Source organism: Plodia interpunctella, chromosome 21, assembly GCF_027563975.2.
Source record: "Plodia interpunctella isolate USDA-ARS_2022_Savannah chromosome 21, ilPloInte3.2, whole genome shotgun sequence".
Lineage (NCBI taxonomy): Eukaryota > Metazoa > Arthropoda > Insecta > Lepidoptera > Pyralidae > Plodia > Plodia interpunctella.
Window position 1 is genome coordinate 5,795,460 of NC_071314.1, and position 26,652 is coordinate 5,822,111.

General features: G+C 34.5%; 1 protein-coding gene across 10 annotated transcripts in view; it reads left to right on the forward strand.

Moving 5' to 3' along the window:
* LOC128679094 (uncharacterized) overlaps nucleotides 1-26,652 on the forward strand; it is a 232,604-nt gene that overhangs the window by 139,286 nt on the left and 66,666 nt on the right. For 3 of the 10 annotated variants that reach the window (XM_053761091.1, XM_053761092.1, XM_053761093.1), the window contains exon 1: nucleotides 18,469-18,680. The exons of the other annotated variants lie outside the window; for them this stretch is intronic. Coding sequence is in view for 1 of the 3 variants with exons in the window: in XM_053761093.1 (XP_053617068.1) it covers nucleotides 18,639-18,680 (42 nt within the window). In the remaining 2 variants the exon portion in view is untranslated. Of the gene's footprint in view, nucleotides 1-18,468; nucleotides 18,681-26,652 lie in introns of those variants that run through there. 10 annotated transcript variants of the gene reach the window in all.

The window sequence follows — 26,652 nt, forward strand, 5'->3', positions numbered from 1 at the left end:
CTGTTCTTTACGAGACTCGTTTTTACCAACTATGTCTACTGCTAGACCATCAGTTTCGAGAAAAGCCGATTGCAAGATTTTGTCGACCATCTTGACTTCTTTATTACTGTCGCGACAAAAGTGTCTTGTGTGTTTTCATGTAAATCACACGCCAATTTTGCACTGAGTCACTTTACCCTGACATTCATACAAACTTTGTTAGAGAAATTAATAAACCGACTTTCAATATTAATTTCGCTACAACTTTTGAACGGCTGAACCGATTTTGATCAACCATATCTAAGAACCACTGCAAAAAAATTTGCTATTACATAAAACAAACCGCATCCGAATCAGTTCACCCGTTGATGAGCTACGGTGCCACGTACACATACAGACAGACACACTTAGCGGTTAAACTTATAACACCCTTCTTTTTGCGTCGAGTGTTAAAAAAAGATAAAGCATACTTTGAGCTAAAGTGAAAGAGAGAGAGAGAGAGAGAGAGAGAGAGAGTTGCTAATGATATTATTTTGCCCATACATACTTCCTTATTAGTCCATAATTAATATTATAAATAGAAAAGATTTGTATTTTTGTTTGTAATAAATACTCAAAAACTACTGTACCGATTTTGATGACATTTGGCACAGAGATAGACGAAACCTTCTGAGTAACATAGGCTACTTTTTTTATTACGGTTTTACCCGAGCGACCTCTGGTTGTAGACATAATTAAATTATGGGCAAACTCGACTAACTGTTTCGGTTTTCGTAGTCGAGTTGGCCCCGTCTTATTGAATTTAGAAGCGTTCGAGCGTGAAAATTAAAATGGTTTCAAGAGGAATTATTGAGGGGGGAATCTAATTTGCGTTTAATTTACGTTTAATACATCCAATGCAGACAGTTTTACGAGCCCAGTTAATTATTGTCGTCTATGAATTATTAAAACATGATAATGACTAAAATTGCTATTTAATAAAAAAAAAATTAAAGCCACTCTCTCGCGGCGAAAATACAATGAGAAAATATTTTTAAGACTCCTCAACGATTTGTCTTCAAAGACGGAAATTAACTCTTAGGACGCGTTGGACCAATCAACTTTGACGTTAACTTTAACCTGTACAGAAAAACACAAAGCACTTACGCCATTTTGTCACAACCCTAGCGGAGCGCGGGTTAATATCAACGTCAAAGCTGAGTGGTGCAACCCACTCGTGTAAACGGGTCCATATGTCCCCGTGACAAAAATGTCGTCGAGTAAAACACAGCTGTGTCCCGTCCATCGTACGGAATTAGGTTATTTTCTATTTCGGGCCAAAGGTCAGCCGGCAAGGGGCCCGAAGGCTTAACCAGTTCCACGTGATGTTTTAGCGATTTTGTAATCGGCTGGATATTTTTGACCGACAACTAATTTTTGGAATGAACTATATTTTTAGGCTACGTGAGCGAAAAAAGCGTATCTCTAATGTGAGCGTTTTCTCGGCTGCTTAGTCAGCCGTTGAGCGCCAGATTCAAAAGATTATTTGTGGATGGTTTTATACGCAGCATAAATTATATAAGAGTTAAAGGTACAATCAACAGTACATCAACCTACCCAAATTCATTGCAAAGTCGCTGCTATTACCGCGTCATAGAGGTCGATGCAGGGTAATTTATCACCTCAGTGTCGACTTTGTGATATTTTTTTAAAATAGTTTTAGGCGATTTTTAACTGCACTACATAACTTTCTTTTAATTTTCGTCTTCACTCTTCGACTGAGACGTTATATTGAAACTGAAACATTATTTACTAACAAGCTTTTTCCCTCGCTCATAAATTATTTTTGATAATATCTCGGGTTCTAAGCAACGTATCGCGATGAAATCTATACGAGATTTTAAGTTAGATCATCTGCTATACAACTGTGTAAACCGCATCAAATTCTATCTAGTAGATTTTGTGTGATGCACGAACAAACAAAAACACATAAAAAATTGTTTTGGCTTCTATTAGTCCCGTAATTGTTCCATGATTATTTTTCTTTAATATCTTTTATGTACAGACATTTACAGTTTTATTATACGTACAGATATAGAAGATGTATAGATTATTAGCTAATTAAGAAAAGTACGAAAGTTAAAAAGTAGTTACTTTGAAGTACCGAAGTTAAATGGATGAAAACATTCTGAACCGAAACTTGTAGCGCGACCTTTCTGCCCGATTGAATCTTTACAACTCATGAGCTTTATTAATAAAAAAAAATCTTATATAGTAAGTAGTACACGTTACATGACTTTTTTATTTTTGTTAATCTATTTATAAGATGTCTATCGGCATTTCTTCTCAGCAGTGTTCGTACCGAAATGCCAGTAGTTAGTAGATTTTTCAGAAATTACTAATAATATAAATTTTGAACTGGAAGACTAAGTGCCTATGAAAGTCAAATTCCTGAAACTATCTACTGATCTACTGTACATTAAACTAAAACTAATTTTATGGAACTAAAAATAATTAATAAAATTGACTAATTAATACATCCATACTAATATTATAAATGTGAAAGTCTGTCTGTCTGTTCTGCTTTCTCATCAAAATCGCTGGACGAATTTTGATGAAATTTGCTACTTTTCAAAAGTCAACGCCTCAAATGGCTATAGGTAATGGGAGATGAAAGTTTGTATGAAAATCATCTGTTCCGCTTTCGCAGAGAAATACCAAAGCCAGTTTCTGAATAAATAATTTCATTTGATATAAGAGTTTGGTTTACATGTCCTTTCCTACTGCTGATTTATGATTACATGTCATATCGAATTACGTCAATCTTCTGTAGGTAAATATTGTTTGTAATTATCTGTAATAAAGTTTTCAATAAATAAATAAATAGACAAGAAACAAAACCTTTTCTTAATATCCCACCCAACTAAATAAATACGAAAGTGGGTTTTGTTAATTTGTTTGTTATTTCCTCAAGTCTTCAAGCTTTGTCCTTCTAACCAATCTTCTTAAAATCTCACAAATATTTTGTTAGTGAGGGTACACACACACACACACAGTGAACTTTCATCTCGGGACTCTTGGACTTTAATTTCAAAGATGTTGGTATTTCTTAAGTTCTCTCTTTTATCAGATCATTTCGCCGGTTCTTTCCTAGTTAGAGCCTAATTTCGCTTACTTAATTCTTCTCCACTTCGCACAATATTAGGTAGGTATCCTTAGTTGTCACGCTTGTATTTACACGTATGTCATCCTTGACAAGGATGACAAGGATGACATACGTGTAACGACATAAAGTCAGCTCCTGGCAGGAGGGACAAAGCCAAATAGAATTAGCACCACAGATCAACAAAAAAAATGGATTTGTTACACATGTCACACATACTTTTTAACTTATTTTTGAAAATAATAATGAGATGAAACAATCTGGAATCGAGCGGGAATTGAACCCGCGCCCCTGTCTCTCCGGGACAGTGCTCTTGGAGCATAGAGTGCTGTTAGATTCCAGATTTTTTTCATCTTATTATTATTTTCAAAAATAAATAAAATAGGTTTGCCCCTCCTGGCTGGACCAGGCGATAATGATATGACTGTTTATTTAAATATATTACAAAATAAAGCATCGTTGAGTTAGTATCCCTTAGCACAAGTCTCGAACTTACTTTGGGGCTAACTCAATCTGTGTGATTTGTCCATCCATTCTAACAATATAAGGAGAAAGATTTGTATATTTGTTTGTTGAACTCAAAAAATTCTGGGCCGATTTTGATAAAATTTGACACAGACGAAATCTTCAGGAGTATTATATACTTCAGGCGGACCGCTAGTATAATATATATATATATATATATATATATATATATATATATATATATATATATATATATATATATATATATATATATATATATTAAAAATACAATGCAAACTTTCTATAATTTACATAATAAGTTTTTTGTTGTTAAATGATTTAATTTTACTTGATAAAAATATAGTTTGCATGTATGTAATAAAGAATATGTACGTGGAGGAGTTTCACCACATTTTAACGCAGTATAGCGCCATTTTCTACAACGTCACGCTCCAAAGGCATTTTTCACGTTTGTGGAAAGTGTAATTTAGAAAAATCCTTTGGGATTCGCCACTCGATTGCTCAGTTGAGATGGGCCTGGGCTACAATCAGGCAATCATGATAGCTGTGAAAATGTTCGCAAGTGGTGGTCGATGAAAATGATTTAGAGTCAGATGGTTATACAAACCCGTGTGGCATGAGCAGGATTCGAACATGGCATGGGCACTTTCGATGCATAGTCTTAATCATTACACCACCGCCGCTTCTAAAAAGACTATATAACTAAATATTAATGATTTAATACGGGCTTTATTTATAATTATGAATTGTAAAACTAGATTCAAAGCGTTTGAACATTGATTGATTTGATTCATGTTATATACATTAATAATTAATTATAAAACTAATCCAAAAATATTATCAACATCATCAAAATTTGCAAGTTAATGAAGATAAATGCCAAATAAGCACATAATATCATTAAAAATATCTCACTATATGTGATATAGTAATGTTTGTTTGATCATTACTATATCACATAGGCAAGTTATAGTTATGTGGCAAATAATATGCGAAATATCATTCTAATTCCACCTTTTTTATTTTTCAGGTAAAACAGGTAAAAATTTGGATTTATCTACTTTATGGTTTGTAATAAACAGAAAAGCACATTTTCGTGGACATGCACGCACATAAAGCATTACATAAAATAAACATATTAGTATGCTCGTATTAGTAATTTAGTTATTAAATAGTATTATTTTGGTTGAAGTCACACATGCGTTAACCAAATTTTAATAATGAGATCGAATCTAACCTTATATTTCTTCTCATCATTTATATTTATTTTGTATATAAGGTTATTAATGATGCGATCACATATATGTCAACTGTGACCACCGTCAATAGATCATTATATGCTGAGCGCATTTTTCAATCAGCCATTGTACTATTCAAGCCTAACATGTTATGTTGTTAAACTGTTTTGTGTGCCAATAAATAAATAAATAAAATAGTATTACATATAATACTTTTATGACTGCAACATAACCTTCAATCATCATTATTCATATAGATATATAATAAATATATTACGGCTATTCTTACTACGGCTACTCCCTGCCTCCCGCTGTAAAAGTTAAGAGTTAACGGGCAAGCACAAGCCTCATTATACATTTCCGAACGCACCGCGTATATGATCTTGGCGTTTTATCTCATTCACGCTAACATGGAATTATACGCTTTATATTAAGTATATATACACTATATTATCGGAAAAGAATAACTTATAACTGTTGTTTTTTTTTAAGACACTAGGTAATGCCTTAATGAATCTCTTATGTCGGTAAAGGAAAAGTAGTATTGTCAACATCTCGCGTGGAAAATGGGAATCTTCAAAGGAGGAGACAAAAAGCGCACGAGACAAATTTTTGAACAACAAATTTATTATTCGCAAAAAAAGAAAACATACCAATTAATGTTAAAAGGAAAATCACAAAAATATATCGATGTCTGTAAATTATTATGCCCGCGGTTTCGCCCGCGTGTGATATGGGAATAGTATTTTAATAATTCTTTGTGGACAAACCACAATAATTATATTGTGGAATTATTTATTTTACCATCCATTTTTAGTTTTAATATTATAAGTACACCTGTAGTTTTTTAAACACAAAACTCTTACATATTAGAAAACGAACTCCTATGTTTGTTCGCGATAAACTCAATACTATTGTACGGATTTTCATCGGTTTTCATCAATAGTGCTTTTATAGTGACTGTTACAGTGTGGTTCCCGAGGCAGGTTTAAGTCTATATAATTTGTTATATTTGTACCCGAACGAAGCCAGGATGGGCCGCTAGTAGTTACTTATATATAATCTTTGTCACTTTCATTTAGATAAAGCACATGACATAGTAATTTTTAATTATCTTTCATGTTTGATAAAATAGGTTCACCAATAAATTTTAGTGTTATGAGAACACGTCCTGATCTGAGAGTAAACGCGACACGTGTGTTTGTAATAAACTGACCTCGCCCGGCGTCCTAATTAAGCTACAAATGCAACCCAGCAGATCGACGACATCATAAATGAAATTACAAATCACACAGATTGATACTATAGTAACTGAATCTAAGCTTTTTTAACATCAATATGTATGTAGGTACTGGACAAACTGGGAGCGACTTCTTTGTGGTTACTATGTGGATTCTTCAATAAAACTTGAAAATGATATTTTAAACTTATAATTTACAAAATAAATGTGTACACGTATGTATTGTTATGAGGCCGTCAAGAGAGTGGGGAGCGCGGCGGCGCGATGTCCGCCGCAGGCGATCTTCTGCGCGTGCATGTGTGTGTATGGCAATACACACATATACAAGGCGTAAACAGGTACTATATCTTTCGTCATATTTTATACACTCGAGGGCTTCGCTGGTAAAAATTTCGGTATAAATAGAACATTCCAGGTTATATTTAACCCATATATAACATGTGTCCACACATAAACAGAAAATATATTAATTTATTTGCCAACCAAATAAACAATTAAGTATTTTATTTAAGAGCGGCGTCAAATATCGCGCGTTGTCACCATGATCTGTACACACGCAAATGGTCGCATCGCGTCGTATAGCGCAGCTGAGCGAAGCTAGGACCCCGGTTCAGGTAATTATTGGCAATAACCAAGATAACGTCGTAGGAGCTCATCAATTGTAATTAGTTTTGTGTTAATTGCGGTCATGGAATTAACTATCTTGATGAATTTCTAAGCAAAAATTAATTAGTAAGTCGATTTTCGATTGTCGATTTGAACGGATTACCTTATTGAGCATTCTTGCTCAACGAGTCTGTTATTTCTGGTGTTAAATTTGTTCAAGTCACCTAAAGGCGTCTCACATGACTTTTAAAACTAACTACCGCCTTGTCGAATACACACTAGTGAACTAATCAAAGTTAGTGAATAACTAATATTCTTATGATAAGTAAACAAAGCAGTTTTATTCTGGCATAAGTGGCTGGGAATCCCAAATATTCTAATCCCAGTTTCACAGTAACTTCGTACATAGTTTATACTGTGGTTAATCGTAGACTGACCCGTCTTAATGACGACAATCCGTAGTTAATATTCAATTAGTATACAATCGAACTTCCCACATCGGAGGTAATGTTTGTATAGTAATGTTTGTTTATCATACGTGGAGAAATAATGATGTTAAGCTGCGATTCAGGTCAGTGTTTCCATTGACACCGTACCAATAGACAATTTTAAATTAATTTTAATTTTTCGCGTTGCATATTTAAATATTCTCCTTACATCCTTACATATTATAAAACAGTACTCTGCGGCGTCTCTCTGTTAGGGATAAACTCAAAAATTACTTGCGCGGATTTCCATGATGTTTTCAATAATAGATAGTGTAATTCCTGAGGAAGGTTTAGGTGTATAATTTGTCATATTTTTACCTTGATCAATGCCAGGACGGGCCCCTAGTTGATAATACAAGCTACAGGTCACCAACCTATACTTGATCGTTCTTGTAACAATGTCAAAATTGTAGTAACTATAATACCAGTTCAGAAAAATACCTTTTTTGGTAAAATAACGTTGATCGCATTCATCTAATCACGAGGGACCAATTATGTGAGACCTGTGCTCACTAAACACAACACGGTGTCTCAAAATCACTATCAACATATTTGAATTTTGGACCTTTCAATCACATACACCTCTTCCGTTAATTAATTTACTATTGTGTCAACACAATCATAACCTAAACATGAAAACATTTGTATACATTAGCGAAAACCTTATGTAAAATAAACAAATTGGCGCGCCCCAGGAGTTCCATTGAGACGAAGACGTTGCAGATATGCTCAGCGTGGCGTCCATTACTGAAAATATTCCCGCTATTTTGTATGTTGGACATAAATTTGTCTGGCTGTGGTTTACTGCATTTTGAACCTAATGTAAACAACATTAATGTTATCTTATGTGTTTTAGTTATCGTCGGAAAATGTAGTTCGTTTTATGCTCATTTCAAAACATGTACGTTTTCAAATGTACGAAGGAATGATGATACTGATAATGATATGAGACCTCCAAAGGGGTCCGACTAGTTCAGACCAGTTTTTTTGATACCTTGCTTTTGTTAATTTTATGGAGTTATCACGATAAGAGTGGGTTGCATCAGTCAACTTAGACGGTAACTTTAACGCATGCGCGGAAAAACGAAAAATACATCGGAAAGATGGACGGTTACGTTTTGAGGTATGGAACCTAAAAAAAAAAAACGATAAATGTGCCGCCCACCTAACTGTTGTGCCCGGGGGCGGCGCTCGCTGCTTCGCCGTACCATTCGAAATTAATGAAAGTTTTCGTAATCCAGACGAGTTTATACAAGTTGTTAAGTTTTCTATAAGTTTCGCAACAGTTTATTTGTTTCAATAGAAACCTCTACCAGCAATGACTATGAAAGTCTATTAAGAGAAAATAAATATATATTACTACATAAATTATATTAATGGGACATATCACGGAACTTTTCAATAATGCTGACGTTTAAACGACCTACTAATCGCCGTGGTAGCGGCCAGACCAGATAAATATTACTAAACTAGTGGCTCATCCCGTCTTCGCTCGGTTAAAACCATATGAAATTATGCCACCTAAACCTTCCTCCGGAATCACACACTATCTACATAATACATGAAATTGGGTAACAAACGTCCAGCGCACCCTGGGCAACAATACGAACTCTTCCACTGCTTCAATTGCGACTACAACCGTACAAAAAGTGTTTTTGAATTTATCGCGTTCATACAGACAGACAGACGCGCTACAATACGATGTTTATAATATTATGTAAAGATGTAATATAATTGGCTTTTTGTAACCCATTGATATATATATAGTTTTTAAGAATGCAAGTTGTTGGTTCTCCTTGAATATGTTAAAATTAAAATAAAATAAATTTAAATATATACAGATTATATAGATAGATGAAGTTAGCTCCATACTACATCCGAATTTCAAATTTTTGAATGTTTATTTTTTAAGCGTTCCACGCGTTTCATTTCATATCACGCTCAGAGAAACGAGAGAGCTTTTACAAAAAAGATACTTATGTGAATAGAATAGACAAAAGAAAACAAAGCAAAAGGCACGTGTTTAAAAAAAACATCTATTTGTTAATACTCAAAAAATAAACAAAACATAAAAATAAGAAAGGAAATTGTAGTTAATTCGAATGTCTACTGAAAAGCTTGGCGCCGCAGCGAAAAGCTCCAGTAGCGGCGAAACTAATTGAATTTTGTGGACAGCCTTCACTATATTATACTATACGTAGGTACAGTGGGCTACTGATCATACACTGCAACTAGTTTTAACAGAGTTGCTTATTTGTCAAAGAGGTACGGTCCTTTGTAGGTTATTTAAATATTTATGTAAAATTTAATGCACTAAATACAATGTAAAAGTACTAGAGACGGACTAAGATTAAGGGTGCATTGCACCGTCAACTTTGACGTTAACTTTAACCTGCCCAGAAAAATGAAATGTACGTCATATTGTTTAAACTATGGCACAGGTTACAATCAATGTTAAAGTCGCATCTCACTTAACGCTGAATAAATAACACGCTTTAAAAATTCCATATATATTATTATATATAAATTCAAAAACACTTTTTGTACGGTTGTAGTCGCAATTGAAGCAGTGGAAGAGTTCGTATTGTTGCCCAGGGTGCGCTGGACATTTGTTACCCAATTTCATGTATTATGTAGATAGTGTGTGATTCCGGAGGAAGGTTTAGGTGGCATAATTTCATATGGTTTTAACCGAGCGAAGACGGGATGAGCCACTAGTTTAGTAATATTTATCTGGTCTGGCCGCTACCACGGCGATTAGTAGGTCGTTTAAACGTCAGCATTATTGAAAAGTTCCGTGATATGTCCCATTAATATAATTTATGTAGTAATATATATTTATTTTCTCTTAATAGACTTTCATAGTCATTGCTGGTAGAGGGTTCTATTGAAACAAATAAACTGTTGCGAAACTTATAGAAAACTTAACAACTTGTATAAACTCGTCTGGATTACGAAAACTTTCATTAATTTCGAATGGTACGGCGAAGCAGCGAGCGCCGCCCCCGGGCACAACAGTTAGGTGGGCGGTACATTTATCGTTTTTTTTTTTAGGTTCCATACCTCAAAACGTAACCGTCCATCTTTCCGATGTATTTTTCGTTTTTCCGCGCATGCGTTAAAGTTACCGTCTAAGTTGACTGATGCAACCCACTCTTATCGTGATAACTCCATAAAATTAACAAAAGCAAGGTATCAAAAAAACTGGTCTGAACTAGTCGGACCCCTTTGGAGGTCTCATATCATTATCAGTATCATCATTCCTTCGTACATTTGAAAACGTACATGTTTTGAAATGAGCATAAAACGAACTACATTTTCCGACGATAACTAAAACACATAAGATAACATTAATGTTGTTTACATTAGGTTCAAAATGCAGTAAACCACAGCCAGACAAATTTATGTCCAACATACAAAATAGCGGGAATATTTTCAGTAATGGACGCCACGCTGAGCATATCTGCAACGTCTTCGTCTCAATGGAACTCCTGGGGCGCGCCAATTTGTTTATTTTACATAAGGTTTTCGCTAATGTATACAAATGTTTTCATGTTTAGGTTATACTTGTGTTGGCACAATAGTAAATTAATTAACGGAAGAGGTGTATGTGATTGAAAGGTCTAAAATTCAAATACGTTGGTAGTGATTTTGAGACACCGTGTTGTGTTTAGTGAGCACAGGTCTCACATAATTGGTCACTCGTGATTAGATGAATGCGATCAACGTTATTTTACCAAAAAAGGTATTTTTCTGAACTGGTATTATAGTTACTACAATTTTGACATTGTTACAAGAAGGATCAAGTATAGGTTGGTGACCTGTAGCTTGTATTATCAACTAGGGGCCCGTCCTGGCATTGATCAAGGTAAAAATATGACAAATTATACACCTAAACCTTCCTCAGGAATTACACTATCTATTATTGAAAACATCATGGAAATCCGCGCAAGTAATTTTTGAGTTTATCCCTAACAGAGAGACGCCGCAGAGTACTGTTTTATAATATGTAAGGATGTAAGGAGAATATTTAAATATGCAACGCGAAAAATTAAAATTAATTTACAATTATCTATTGGTACGGTGTCAATGGAAACACTGACCTGAATCGCAGCTTAACATCATTATTTCTCCAGGTATGATAAACAAACATTACTATACAAACATTACCTCCGATGTGGGAAGTTCGATTGTATACTAATTGAATATTAACTACGGATTGTCGTCATTAAGACGGGTCAGTCTACGATTAACCACAGTTTAAACTATGTACGAAGTTACTGTGAAACTGGGATTAGAATATTTGGGATTCCCAGCCACTTATGCCAGAATAAAACTGCTTTGTTTACTTATTATAAGAATATTAGTTATTCACTAACTTTGATTAGTTCACTAGTGTGTATTCGACAAGGCGGTAGTTAGTTATAAAAGTCATGTGAGACACCTTTAGGTGACTTGAACAAATTTAACACCAGAAATAACAGACTCGTTGAGCAAGAATGCTCAATAAGGTAATCCGTTAAATAAAGCAACATCGACTTACTAATTAATTTTTGCTTAGAAATTCATCAAGATAGTTAATTCCATGACCGCAATTAACACAAAACTAATTACAATTGATGAGCTCCTACGACGTTATCTTGGTTATTGCCAATAATTACCTGAACAGGGGTCCTAGCTTCGCTCAGCTGCGCTATGTATGCGCTGCGTATACGACGCGATGCGACCATTTGCGTGTGTACAGATCATGGTGACAACGCGCGACATTTGACGCCGCTCTTAAATAAAATACTTAATTGTTTATATGGTTGGCAAATAAATTAATATATTTTCTGTTTATGTGTGGACACATGTTATATATGGGTTAAATATAACCTGGAATGTTCTATTTATACCGAAATTTTTACCAGCGAAGCTCTCGAGTGTATAAAATATGAAGAAAGATATAGTACCTGTTAACGCCTTGTATATGTGTGCAGAAGATCGCCTGCGGCGGACATCGCGCCGCCGCGCTCCCCACTCTCTTGACGGCCTCATAACAATACATACGTGTACACATTTATTTTGTAAATTATAAGTTTAAAATATCATTTTCAAGTTTTATTGAAGAATCCACATAGTAACCACAAAGAAGTCGCTCCCAGTTTGTCCAGTACCTACATACATATTGATGTTAAAAAAAGCTTAGATTCAGTTACTATAGTATCAAACATTGTGATTTGTAATTTCATTTATGATGTTGTCGATCTGCTGGGTTGCATTTGTAGCTTAATTAGGACGCCGGGCGAGGTCAGTTTATTACAAACACACGTGTCGCGTTTACTCTCAGATCAGGACGTGTTCTCATAACACTAAAATTTATTGGTGAACCTATTTTATCAAACATGAAAGATAATTAAAAATTACTATGTCATGTGCTTTATCTAAATGAAAGTGACAAAGATTATATATAAGTAACTACTAGCGGCCCATCCCGGCTTCGTTCGGGTAAAAATATAACAAATTATATAGACTTAAACCTGCCTCGGGAACCACACTATAAAAGCACTATTGATGAAAACCGATGAAAATCCGTACAATAGTATTGAGTTTATCGCGAACAAACATAGGAGTTCGTTTTCTAATATGTAAGAGTTTTGTGTTTAAAAAACTACAGGTGTACTTATAATATTAAAACTAAAAATGGATGGTAAAATAAATATTTCCACAATATAATTATTGTGGTTTGTCCACAAAGAATTATTAAAATACTATTCCCATATCACACGCGGGCGAAACCGCGGGCATAATAATTTACAGACATCGATATATTTTTGTGATTTTCCTTTTAACATTAATTGGTATGTTTTCTTTTTTTGCGAATAATAAAATCTATTTGTCAAAGAGGTACGGTCCTTTGTAGGTTATTTAAATATTTATGTAAAATTTAATGCACTAAATACAATGTAAAAGTACTAGAGACGGACTAAGATTAAGGGTGCATTGCACCGTCAACTTTGACGTTAACTTTAACCTGCCCAGAAAAATGAAATGTACGTCATATTGTTTAAACTATGGCACAGGTTACAATCAATGTTAAAGTCGCATCTCACTTAACGCTGAATAAATAACACGCTTTAAAAATCCCAACCGCACCATTTTCATCAAATACCTAGTTATTATATTTGAATTATTCGGATTTGCGTCTAAAAACGTTATTCCTTATTTATCAACTTGACTCGAGATACGATTTGAATAAAAAATGTAAAATTATAATTTCGCAGCCAACCAATGGATTTGGGCCTTTTGAAATTGTTTTATTTTCTCTCTCTCTCTCTCTCTCTTTAGATTGGATTTCGCGGACGTTTTCCTCAATTGTCAAATGATCCGAGTGCCGATTATAATACATAGATTATAATATATATATATATATATATATATATATATATATATATATATATATCGATGTGAAACACAATTAACTAATGAGAAACGAGATGACCAGTTTCCTCTGGCAGCACCCGTTCACATTTTTCTCATAATATATTGACAGATTTATCAATTCTTATTCAAAGTACGCTTCACATGTCGCTTAATACTTTTGCAATAAAAGTTGTAGAGGAATTCCTGGATAGAGTCTGAATAAAACATATCGCCCCGTTCATTTACATTTTGCTTTTTCAGTTCTTAAGTCCACTCGTGAATAAAGTTGTCAAATGAAATTAACATTTGTTAAAGCGCTTTGTGCCCCACCATTGCCAACATAACATTTTTATATTTTATATTTTAGTGTGTATTGCTAACACTGGTGTCCGATTTTATTCAAGTCGCCTAAAGGCATCTGACATGACTTTTACGACTACTTATCTAGTGGCAGGTAGTCGCATATACACTAGGGAACTGTCCACCAGTGTGCAGGTTTCCTCACGATGTATTCCTTCACCGGAAGCATGTGGTGGTCGATGAAATCTAGTATATGGCACGAGTAGGATACGAACCTGAGACCTTTCGATCTAAAGGCGGGCGTCTTAACCATTACACCACCACCGCTTCAACGTAAAAATATAGATAAATATTTTTATTAGAAAGTTTTACAATTTTCCGTTACACAATGTAGTCACAGTTGACTAATTCGAAAACAGAGACCACAATACCCAAAACAGTGTGCCCAAAATACCGTACGTGCATCCGCAGATGGCGATAAGACTGAGCCAATACGCGACACACACTCACATTAATGTGATGCTAGATCATACTCACATTTATAAAAATATCTTATTATTGAAAGCGAAACGTAATAAAAAAAATTATATATTTTATTATATTAGCCGCTGCTTGTGTTTGCAGCTGTAAGAAGATGACGAAGTTTTATTTTTTTTTAGTCTTAAGACCACTGTACACTTCGTTGGCAAAATGATAATGAATACATTACATATATAATTTACTTAATTACAAAGCATTACAGTTTTCTATTGGAAACAGTTGCCATACAATTGCCAAACAATTTACTAAAAAGGAAATGGTGATCAAAAAGTTCTCGTCACAAATTGTGACAACATTTTTGTACAAATTTTATGCTCAAATAATTATTTTACGGTGTAACTGTTTATTTTGCTGCCCGCTTGTGTTTAACTTGCTGATTATTATCGTGATTGTTTACAAAACAAAGGTTAAATAATTCATAGGCTTTTGGTAATCAAATTTCAGTTTGAATATTTCTGGAAAGAAAATTGTAGAATAATTCCGAATATCCGATTTTCCTTAAAGATATCAGTTCAGTTGATATTAGATCGTAACAAATGATCCACTTTACTGCTGGTCGTTTATACCGCGAGATTGGATATATTTCAGCTTTTTACACGTTTCCATTTAAGGAAAAGTTACATGATTTTTAAAACGGAACCTAGTTTTTCGAATTAATTCTTCGACGACGACGACCTCGGTGGCGAAGTGCTTGCCTCTGAACCGAGAAATCCCGGGTTCGATCCCCGGTCGGGTCATGATGGAAAATGATCTTTTTCTGATTGGCCCGAGTCTTGGATGTTTATCTATGTATGTATTTGTTATAAAATATAGTAGTATCCAATAACACAAGTCTCGAACTTACTTTGGGGCTAACTCAATCTGTGTGATTTGTCCTAATATTTATTTTATTCTCATAATAATGTCCGATACCCTTTTTTTAAATCTACGAGAAATATAATTTGTCTGCAATTTATTTTACTCGACACACAAAATAATCTCGTATTCCGTTTTTCCCTACAAACAATTTTTCCAACAAAATTAAAGGGTTGATTATTTATCACGCAGGCCGCACTTCTTCAATGTAATGCATAAAATTAATTCTGACCCAACATATGGCATAATGTATTACCCGTCCTATGTGCGCGGCTGAACGCTGCACAACGCGATATGACGTTACGCGAGTAACTATGTGTAACAGGGTACAGTGGCAAAAGATCATAGGTCACAAAGTAGGCAACGCGCGTGTGACACGCCTTCTGTTGCAGGCATTGATAGGCTGTGGTAACCACTTACCATCAGTTGGGCCGCATGCCTGTCATACATAAAAACTATGTTCGTTTACGACGTCAACATAAATCACAGTCTGAGACACATAATGTAACTCTGCCTAAGAAACGTTGTCAAAAAATTTATTTTTAATTTACAGATAAAACACAGGTTATATACGAAGTATGCAACATTTAACTAGCTGCCTTGTAGCATTTGTCGCTCAGCTAGGACGCCTACTGGACTGATTACACGGTCATCGCCTTTAATTCAGATATTATGGAATTTAACTGGATTGCCATCACCCTTTTGAATTTTACGATAGCTATTTTAATGAACTTGTAAACTGAATCTCTGTATTTTCATTTATCTGTGACTACTATGGCCATCACGTGGATGATACATATAAATAAATGGACAACACTCAACGGCCCACACTAAGCACTAAGCTTGTATTACGCTTTGTATCCGATGGACACAGACACGAGCACAGCGCATTCAGAACCGCAGACAAATATTTGGGAAAACAGGTAGTAATTTTTTAAATTTCTTCCTACACTTTCTGTCACTCATGTGTTTGTAAGTAGTCCAATCTTACTCATAAGTATTTCTAATAGTCTGTCTGATGTTTCAAGGCTCCAAAGCCAAGCGGTTTCTTCGTTGTATTCAACGAAGAAAGCGCGAGCGTATTGATTTGGGTTTGAATTCGTATTCGTATGGACCTGGTGTGGTGCAATTTTTTTTTCATAAACCTGGGTTTATTTTATTTTTATTTTGTAGCACCCAATTAAAATAAATAATAGGAATCATTGTTCTAAGTTTCATGAGGCTGCTACATATTTTTTAAAATTAATTACGTTCGAAACATTATATTACAATCATACTACGGCCTCGAAATAACAATAAAATGACGAGAACTTTTTAGTCTAAACTCCCTTTGGCTTCAGTCACACCAGTTTGTTTCCACTCGTAAACATAACAAAACCAGCTCGAATGTGATCGGATTCCATTTAACGAATGAGCGAGTTGTAATTCTTCTGACATGCGAGATAAATCATTGAAATACGAAGACCTAGAAGCGTCAAACGCGCTTTATTACCCTCGTCTCATCGCCTTGGGCGCTCTTCCTACGATTAACTTTTGCAATGGTCAGTCACAGGATAGGTGATAAAAAAAAAAACAAAAAAAAAACTTGTGGTCTTCCTCAATAATTAAGGCTTTGCTCCTATTATATTTGAAATCATTATAGATTTTATCGTTATGGGGGTATGTGGTGGGACCCTAGAAGGTTTGGAAAGCCAATAAGTCTTCAAAAAATACATGTTAAATCCACGATCGGGTAGAATAATGCTTACGAAGAATTTGTCAGCACTATTTGAATATTTGGTCATTAACCCCTTATCTACTGACCACTGTAAACAAGGGGTCAATGACCATATATTTAAAATATACCGAGAAAGTAGACTGATCGTTAAAAAAACAATAATCAAAATCATGGCAAATCTAGTAGTTTTATTAAACCGATTTTTGTGAGACAAACAATCTAAAATTTCACTCCTGTCTTGTTTCATGTAATCGAATGTGATCTTCGTATCGTAAAGTGTCGGATATTTTAAACATTTTGTTAACACTTAAGTTACAAGACAACGTGACGTTTCGAGGCATTTAAAATTGTTTAAAAAAATTGTATCTAAGTATGTCTCGTAGTTGCGGACGTCAATGCAAGGCGCGTCGCTATTAGGTGCTTATTGAAGTGACATCCTCCTGTAAGAATGATAATTATTCATATGTTATTATCGTAATGTCTCAATAATATATGTAACAATATTAATACTTGGTAAACGACTTCGCATTCCCATTAATACTTAGTTACTCGTGGAAGCTACGAGAGCCCTACGTCGTAGCAGCGACGGCGTAGTCTCTCGTAGCCTCTTACTCCCAGCAGCTACATCGCGTAGCGAGGTTCGTAGCACGAACGAAGTTATAATGCCAACTATTATTTATAATCCGTTTGTTTTCAATTTGATTTATTTAAATAAAGAATTTATTGAAAAGTTAGTCCTTTAGGAAGTTTTTCATTTCGTTATCTACAGTTACTACATTAGTGAAGCCGCGGAGCTAGGCTAGTCTAATTAATCAGTTACTTAATTGAAAGCGAAAAACGATTTGATGTGGGTTAATTTAACTAGTCAACGTAATATAGATACTTTTTATTTTAATACTTAAAAAAAGGAAACTATAAAAAAACATTCAATTAATGAGAAAATAAGTCGGCAATGTTAAAATAATTCGCCATGGTGCCATGTGTGAGGAAGTACAATTGAGTACAAAAGTGAGTATTGTTGACGGATGGGGGAATATCAAGTTTTTAATCCACGGGCTTACATGGTTTTTATTATAATGAAGTTTCTTTAACGATACCTGTATATAAATTGTAATTTGAAATTGTTATATTGACCTAAGATGTATGTTGGATTGTGTTTCCAGCTATTCATGTATCACTGCTGGGCAAAAGCCTCTCATATAATTTAGCATATACATTAAATAAAATCGGTTAAACTTACATATTAAAAATTGTAACATATTTTACCATGTAATTCAAAATGTTGATACACGAGGCATTATCTTTGGCCTTTGTTTCTGCAGGAAATAATTTTACTTAGTTACTTTTCCTCAAGTGTTTTGACAAAACAATGGGCCAATTAAGTCTAAGAATGCTAATCAAATATACCGAAAACAAACAACTTCAGCCCTCGAATGTACAGTTTTAAGAGCGTCTATTCAGTATTACGGCGGCGACGGCACGAGACACACAGCCCGCCGCTGATACGCGAAATCGCACACATCCAAAGCCGTAAATATAAAATAAAATAAAAACAAAACAAAAAATATATCAAGAAATATTTCTAGTTTTAAAAAAATGTGTCAGTGATAGAATACAATTTGAAATTTAAAAGTTGCCAGTTTTAATGGCAACTAAAAAAAATAATGTAGTCCGTTTGCCTTCAGTGGTAAGATAGTGTTTCGAAATTTGAAATGCACAAATTTAAAATGATAATCTTTTATAGTGGCATGTTTACAGGTTTTTACATATTGCAAGTTCATGTGTGGCTTTTTATACGAATGTTTCATTTCTTCACAGCTCGTCTTCACAAATACTGCTCACTCGTATGTATTTTTTTATTTTTTAATACCACAAGTTTTTCTGTTTACTTGACAAAATTATCACCGTGTTTTATAGAAGAATACAATTTTACACACTAATGTCTTTCAAAGGAAATCGATTGCACTCATAATTTGTACAATTTCCAAAAAAAATTACTAAGTCGTTTGATTTCCAAGAAACAAATTAACAAAATTTATTAAACTAACTTGAGGTTTCTTAAACTCAACTTTTACATGGGAAAATACGCAATATTTTTTTTGAAATCCTTCCCCAGCCGATGAAAAGGGATTGTTTTCAACACAGCGTCTCTCCCTTATAGGGTGACCTTGTGAGATATATTTTTCTCCTATCGACGGAATGTTGTTTACACATTATCTGAGTCATTGACTTACCTAACAGAAACATAATTAATCCGGCAAAGTTTGGTAGTAGTTCTACTTTCAATGCACTTTAGATAAAGTTCTTACGGCAGTTAAGATTAGATTCCGTTACATAACCGGACCAATCTTTACTTACAAAGATCTAATAAAGACTAATATTATCGTTATTTCCAAGCGAAAACATAAAAAATGGCAAGTCCTTCTGGCATGATAACCAACAGTTCAAAGTTCTTTCGGTATTTCTTCTCAGCAGTAGTCGTTCTGAAATGCTAGTAGTTTGTAGTTTTGTCAAATATGAATTAATTTAAAATATGACTTGAATAAGTGCCTGTAAATGTCTAATTTCTGAATAAATTATTTCATTCAACCGTGATAATTATGGGAGGTGGTATCTCCATCGCGTGACCTAAACAATAACATCTCAACAGAGGTTTCCACTACGTCATTGTTTTGGTCCATCGATAGTCTCCTCTTCTGGCCAAGTTTTCCGCCCATTCGCACTTTAACTACCTGATTCATCTACCTATGCCTTCAACCTTTGTACGACCTTGAAATTCGACGTTTGGTATACGATCAAGCAGTTTGATGCCGAACATGTTTAGTATAAATAAATAAATAAATATATTAGGACAAATCACACAGATTGAGCTAGCACCAAAGTAAGTTCGAGACTTGTGTTATGGATAACTAACTCAACGGTAATTTATTTTATAATAAATACATGCATGCGACCTCGGTGGCGCAGTGGTAAAATGCTTGCCTCTGAACCGAGAGGTCCCGGGTTCGATCCGATTGGCTCGGATCTTGGATGTTTATCTATATGTATTTGTTATAAAATATCGTTGAGTTAGTATCCCATAACACAAGTCTCGATCTTACTTTGGGGCCAGCTCTATCTGTGTGAATTGTCCTAATATATTTATTTATTTATTTATAATATTAGTTAGGATATGCTACATTTAATGATAATTACTATTATAATCTTTGAGCACATAAACGTTTTTTTTTTCCTATTACCTTTCGTGCGGTATCTGGCTCAACTTAAATCTCTGTTTTTATCACATTTTGATGATCGTCCACAATTCACTTAGTTTCAGTGCTTTCATCTTACTCACATCTCATATATGCATTTTACGACACTTTTTACTACTATCGAGCTTCAAGAGCGTTTTAGGTGTCTCTTTTGAAATGGAATTTTATTCATATTCAATTCAATAGCTCTATATAGTTGGATGGATTCAAATGGCGCGTGAAAAATTCATATTTTATAGACACAAAATTCGCATTTAAAGTTTCGCATTTATAATATATATTATTAGGAAGATTTCTAATATAATATTATAAATGCGAATGTTCGTGAGGAGTTACGCTTGTTACTGTTTACTGGACAGATTTTTGTGAAATTTGGTAAACGGGTAGACATAACCTGGAATAACATATAGGGTACTTTTTGCTAATTACAATATTACTAAAGAAAGTTAATTTTAGCGCCGAGGTAAAAAGCCCAAGCTTAGAGTGACCCTTGGCCGGCGACCTTATTTTTCATCGCATACTCAATATTTCATAATTTTCATAATAAAACTTAAATATATTATTTTTGTTAGCCCAGATCTATTTTTCACTATTCATATCCTACTTACATTATAAATGCAGAATTTTGTGAGGGTATGTGTGTGTATGTATGTTTGTTATTCTTTTATGCAAAATCTAAGTACTGAACCGATTGTTGTGAAATTTGGTACACGGGTAGACATAACCTGGAATAACATATAGGATACTTTTTATACCGACATTCCCACGGGAGCGAAGGCCCAGGGCGCAGCTAGTAATTTATAATGCTCTATTATATTTTGAAGTGTTCATTTGACCCCGGTCGGGTCATGATGGAAAATGATCTTTTTCTGATTGGCCTGGGTCTTGAATGTTTATCTATATATGTATTTTTTATAAAATATAGTATCGTTGAGTTAGTATCCCATAACACAAGTTGCGAACTTACTTTGGGGCTAGCTCAATCTGTGTGATTTGTCCAATATATTTATATTTATTTTTATTTATTTGACAGGCTAAATTGACACCTACTTTTAAAATTCTTGTTATTTTATTTATTAATTGTTAACTGTATGATTCAAGTAAATACAGTCAACAGCACATAAAACCAAAATCATTGCAAATTCACCTCTATTCCCGTTTCATACAGTTAAATGCTAACTTGAGGTGTTGTACGGTCGTCGACCAAATTTGCCGCTGCTACCACCACATAGAGCCTCGCCAGTGACATACCGTGCAGTACACTGTACTTTAAATAGTAAAATCGAATGTTCCTGTAGATATGATAATCCCGAAGCCCTCGGGTCATCAAGTATTCACTGTTTAGCTCTCAGAGAAGGAAAAGGAAAATTTTAATAAAAAGGTCCGTCCTTCATTCTGTTGCGTGGCTATAGCTACATATTTATGGATACACTAGCTGCGCGGGGCTACGCTCTCGTGGGAGCCAAATGCTTATTTTCGAGATCAAAAGTTGCTTATGTGTCATTCCAGGTTATATTCTACCCGTGTAACAAATATCATAAACAAACGGTTCAGTACCTAGATTTTGCGTGAAAGAATAACAAACATACAAACACACACATACCCTCACAAACTTTTGCTAACAAAACTAATATATTTAAGTTTTATTATGAAAATTATGAAATATTGAGTATGCGATGAAAAATAAGGTCGCTGGGCCAAGGGCCACTCTGAGCTTGGGCTTTACCTCGGCGCTAAAATTAACTTTCTTTAGTAATATTGTAAGTAATATTGTAATTGGCAAAAGTTAAAATGAATGGAAGATGAAACTTCTAAACATTTTTTATGTATTGTTGAATCCTTAGCTACAATATTGCCCCTGTCCGAGTAATTACAGATTTTTTTTTAGTAACATAACTTTTTTACTTTACACAATACTCTTTGACTGGTGTTGTTTCTACTCTTTTGATTATTTAAAAGTTTTTTTTTATAATAAATAAATAAATAAATATATATATAATATTTGCAAACAAATTATTTAATTTTACATGCGAAATTCAATTAACAAGATAATAGCTTAGGCAAATACACAAATTTAAATTAGTAAATAGGTCGAGGCGCGTGACACCACACATCCTTCGGAACATTGTTATCTCCGTGACTCGCAACTGGCTTTTGTGTCGCTCGAGCACTGGCCACGCTTCGCTACCATGGTTGAATTTCATGAGCGTTTTATACTCCGACGCAGGCTCTGATTAGTGTTTATTAAATTGTCCTATTTAATTATCCTATTTTATAAATAAGTAAAGTACTAGTGCAATGTTAATTTTATAAATGGTTAATATAAAAACATATATTCTTTATTTTAAAAAATGTCCGCCACTAATGAAACGCTACACGCCGCATTCAAACGCTCGTGAAATTCACCCCCATATAGAAGGACAGCTGGCCTACTATTAACTTTTACAGAACGATTCATATGCAACTCAGTTCAATTTAGGAACCTAAAATGAATAGCATTCATACTAAAAATCAGGTCGATGGTACAAATTAGCGATGCAGATCAGTTTAGGTCCTGGAACATGGATCGAATGGATCGCATTAAAAGATGATAAGCCCCCAGGTCTTATGATGGATTTGTAGACGTCTCCTTTCACCCTGACCGGCATTTTGGGTTGGCAAATGACACCAGTTTGCTCCCGCTGCTTTGCCTACGCTGCAGCTAGGCGAGACTTTATGTCGCCATCGATGACCCTGAACGCTCAACGGCTGCGGAAGCAACGCTCAGATGAGAGAGGCAGAGAATAGGTAAATACACAAAATAATTAAAAAACAATCAGTACGATCTAACCCCTCGTCAATGTTCGAAATAAAAATGTCATTTTCATTTTATTTCAATAAAATGGAATGTACCTATTTGTAATTAAGTACCTTATAATCCCGTCTACAGTGCAGGGATGTACCCTGCAATATATTCAATACGGTAATCCTCGTTTGTTCTGTGGCGCATTTTGTCTTGTTTTTCGTTTATCTGTTAATAAGTATATTTTTTAATATTTGAGTGCTGGCAAAATTAATAGGCTAATAAATTAAATAAACTAACGAACTAACTAAATTTGACGACCTCGGTGGCGCAGTGGTAAAGTGTTTGCCTCTGAACCGAGAGGTCCCAGGTTCGGTCCCCGGTCGGGCCATGATGGAAAATGATCTTTTTCTGATTGGCCCGGGTCTTGGACGTTTATCTATTATGTATATGTTATAAAATATAGCATCGTTGAGTTAGTATCCCATAACACAAGTCTCGAACTTACTTTGGGGCTAGCTCAATCTGTGTGATTTGTCCTAATATATTTATTTATTTAATAAAAAAAATATTTTTGTGTGCGTCTCACCTCAATCTAACCGCTAGACAGTGGACTTGTACAAGCGCGTATTCACGCACGCGTAAAAAGTACATGCTTCATACGCATTCAGTACGCGGGCACCCTTAATGTATACGTAGTGTAAATTTATATATGAAAATAAATTTAATTCCCTATATTCTCTACAGAGCGACCTAAGTGAGCTACGTGCGTCTCATTAAAGTCTTGGTGTCCGATTCACTAAGTCCTATGAGGTTCACCTTCATTTACATAGCTTTCTAATATATATTTATATATTATATTTATATATTCTACTATATATTGAATTTCAAAGATCTACTTAGTATACTGTATATCATAATAATATAGAATTTTAACAAATAGATGAATAATTATTTTTTCAGGTAATAACCTAAGTAAATGATTAAATTGATTTATTTTTAACTAGCGGCCCGATACGGCTTATCTCGGGTAGAAACATAATAAATTATACACTTAAGCTTTCCTCAGAAATCACACTGTTATTGAGTGAAAACCGCATGAAAATCCTTAGAGAAGTTTTTGAGTATATCGCAAACAGACAGATATGGTAGACGCATTTGTTTTATAGTTAATATGTAAATGTTTTTGTTTTTCAATTAATTGGTGTCATTTTAGTCTCAGGAAAATAATTAATTTTACTTAAATAAATTTACTTCCATGTTTGTTTCACAAATGTTCAGATTGTAACGATCACATATTAAAACAGAGTTATGCAAATAAAATAAAAATGTACATTTTGTAGCAACACCCAAATTTAATCGAATATTCAAATTTAGGCGGATAACACCGGACCGGCCGACATGAAATAAACCACGTTTGAACATCTGTCATTGAACAAATTTTGAATTAAGAATTGGAAAATATTAACGACGAGGATGATACATATTTGTACTTTGATTTCAATATCAATGAGAATACGTGTTTTGAAAATAAAACATTTGCTTTCTGTTTATTTCTCGACCTTTAATCAAACTATGGGCGGACATTATTTTAAAATGTTCGTTTATATAATTGAAATTAAAATTTTACGAAACCTCCGACTCCCAACTAATTGGCCCTTTTAGTCTGCTATAAATGAACCGACGGTTACCTAACGGTTTAACTAACAATTTCCAAACAGCTCAGGGAAATTTCTATTAAATTGTCTTTCAAAAGAAAATATCAAAATCGGTTCAGCCGTTTGGCTTGTGTGATGTCACGGACAGACATAAAGATACACAGACATTAGACTTATAACTCCCCTCCTTCTGTTAGCGGGAGTAAAACAACACATTTTGATATGATTACGTTCCGGCAAAAATTCATGCTAGCCCACAACGACTAACGAACTGTTAATAAAACAGTAATAATGAATAATTTAACATAAATAAGTAGGTCTATTTCGTATTGTAAATCTTTAAATAAGCCTCCGCAAAGCATCAAAGAAGCTCTCAGATTTCAAACGTCCGCTTTTGGACTGATAAGATGTATCTTATCAGCAGGCTGGAAGATAATTTTATGGAAATATGATAATTTTCTTGTTAAAGCTAAAAATAATCCGGGCTTCATTGAAATTTCGTGTCAGAGGGATGAGTCATCCTTACATAATAATCTATATATATATACAAGAAGGGATTTCCTGAAATTCCCACGGGAAACGGATTTTTACTCACATACGAAGTTGTGGGCAAAAGCTAGTATAAAATAAAGTTCTCTGCCGCGTCTGTCTGCTCACGATTAACTCGAAACTACTGCATGGATTTATATGCGGTTGTCGTACGTGGATACTAAGGCACACACAGCCGAAGCAGCTGATAGGCAACAATAGCATTCCTAAGGAGGGTTGACGTCAGACAGGCAGGTAAAATCACAGCCGAATCTTCAAAAGTTTGAGGGACTTTTTTACGCTGTCCCCGGGCTTCGCGGCTTCACAACCTGGAACGCAACCAGCAACACGCAGAGATGAGAGGATTTATAAAATGTTAAATTTGATTACCTATTAGATTTATGTATCAAAAAGTGCACAGACAAGCAAGAATATGTTTATTACCTAGTACAGATAACGTAGTCTTGAAACCATAATAACGGTGTACCTAATTGGCTTAACAGCACTGTGTACTGTATCTGTTTGAATATGAACTATTTATATCAATACGCTTATTTCAAATACATTGACGGTTGATTTACAAACGACGCGACTTGAAATTCGAAGCCATGCCGCCATAATCATATTATATATATATTTCTAATTGTTTCGTAAAGTTTGTAAAGGATTGCTTAGTAGGGAGGTTATTGTTTTTTTAAGAATGGGTAAAAGGGTGGTAAAAGAACCCTTACTGATATTGTTTAGTTGAAGCGGCTATTTATAAACATGTTATTAAGAAAATATATTTTTAGGGTTTCGTACTTATTTCAAAATATAAAAACACAATTGTTAAAGAATCATTCGATTGTATGTCAAGACCTATCTTCTCAGAAACGCTTAAAAGTATCAATCTGCACTGGGTAAAGGATGTTATAGATATAGAAAATTTTGTTCCGCCCTAGAATAGGACCACTCCATGTCCTCCCGTGGATGTCGTACGAGGCGACTAAGGGACACAAAGCCTCGGCATCTGATAGGCTACAATGGCATTCCCAATGAGGGTTGACGTCAGGCAGGTGGCCGGTTTGAAAATCACAGCTGAATGTTCAAAATTTGAAGGGTTTTTTAAACAATTACTTTTAATTTACTTTAAAATAATTAATACAGTACTATGGTAATATCAATTTTATGAATGATTGATTTTGGAAATGATTCCTTCCTCAAGAAAATTGACGGCTCGTAATGACAGCGCGGCCGCAGCGGTCGCAGCGGTCGAAACTCTCTGATAACCATCATTAAGTACTTACTTAGTTTTTTTGGGACAAAGAGTAAGCTACAAGATGGGTGTCGTCGTAAAGTATTAATAATTACTTTAAGAATTGAGTTTGGCCATACAAAGAGGAAATGTCGCCAGCTTTCTGGGAACTTTATACCGCACGACGACGGCGATTTAGTGTC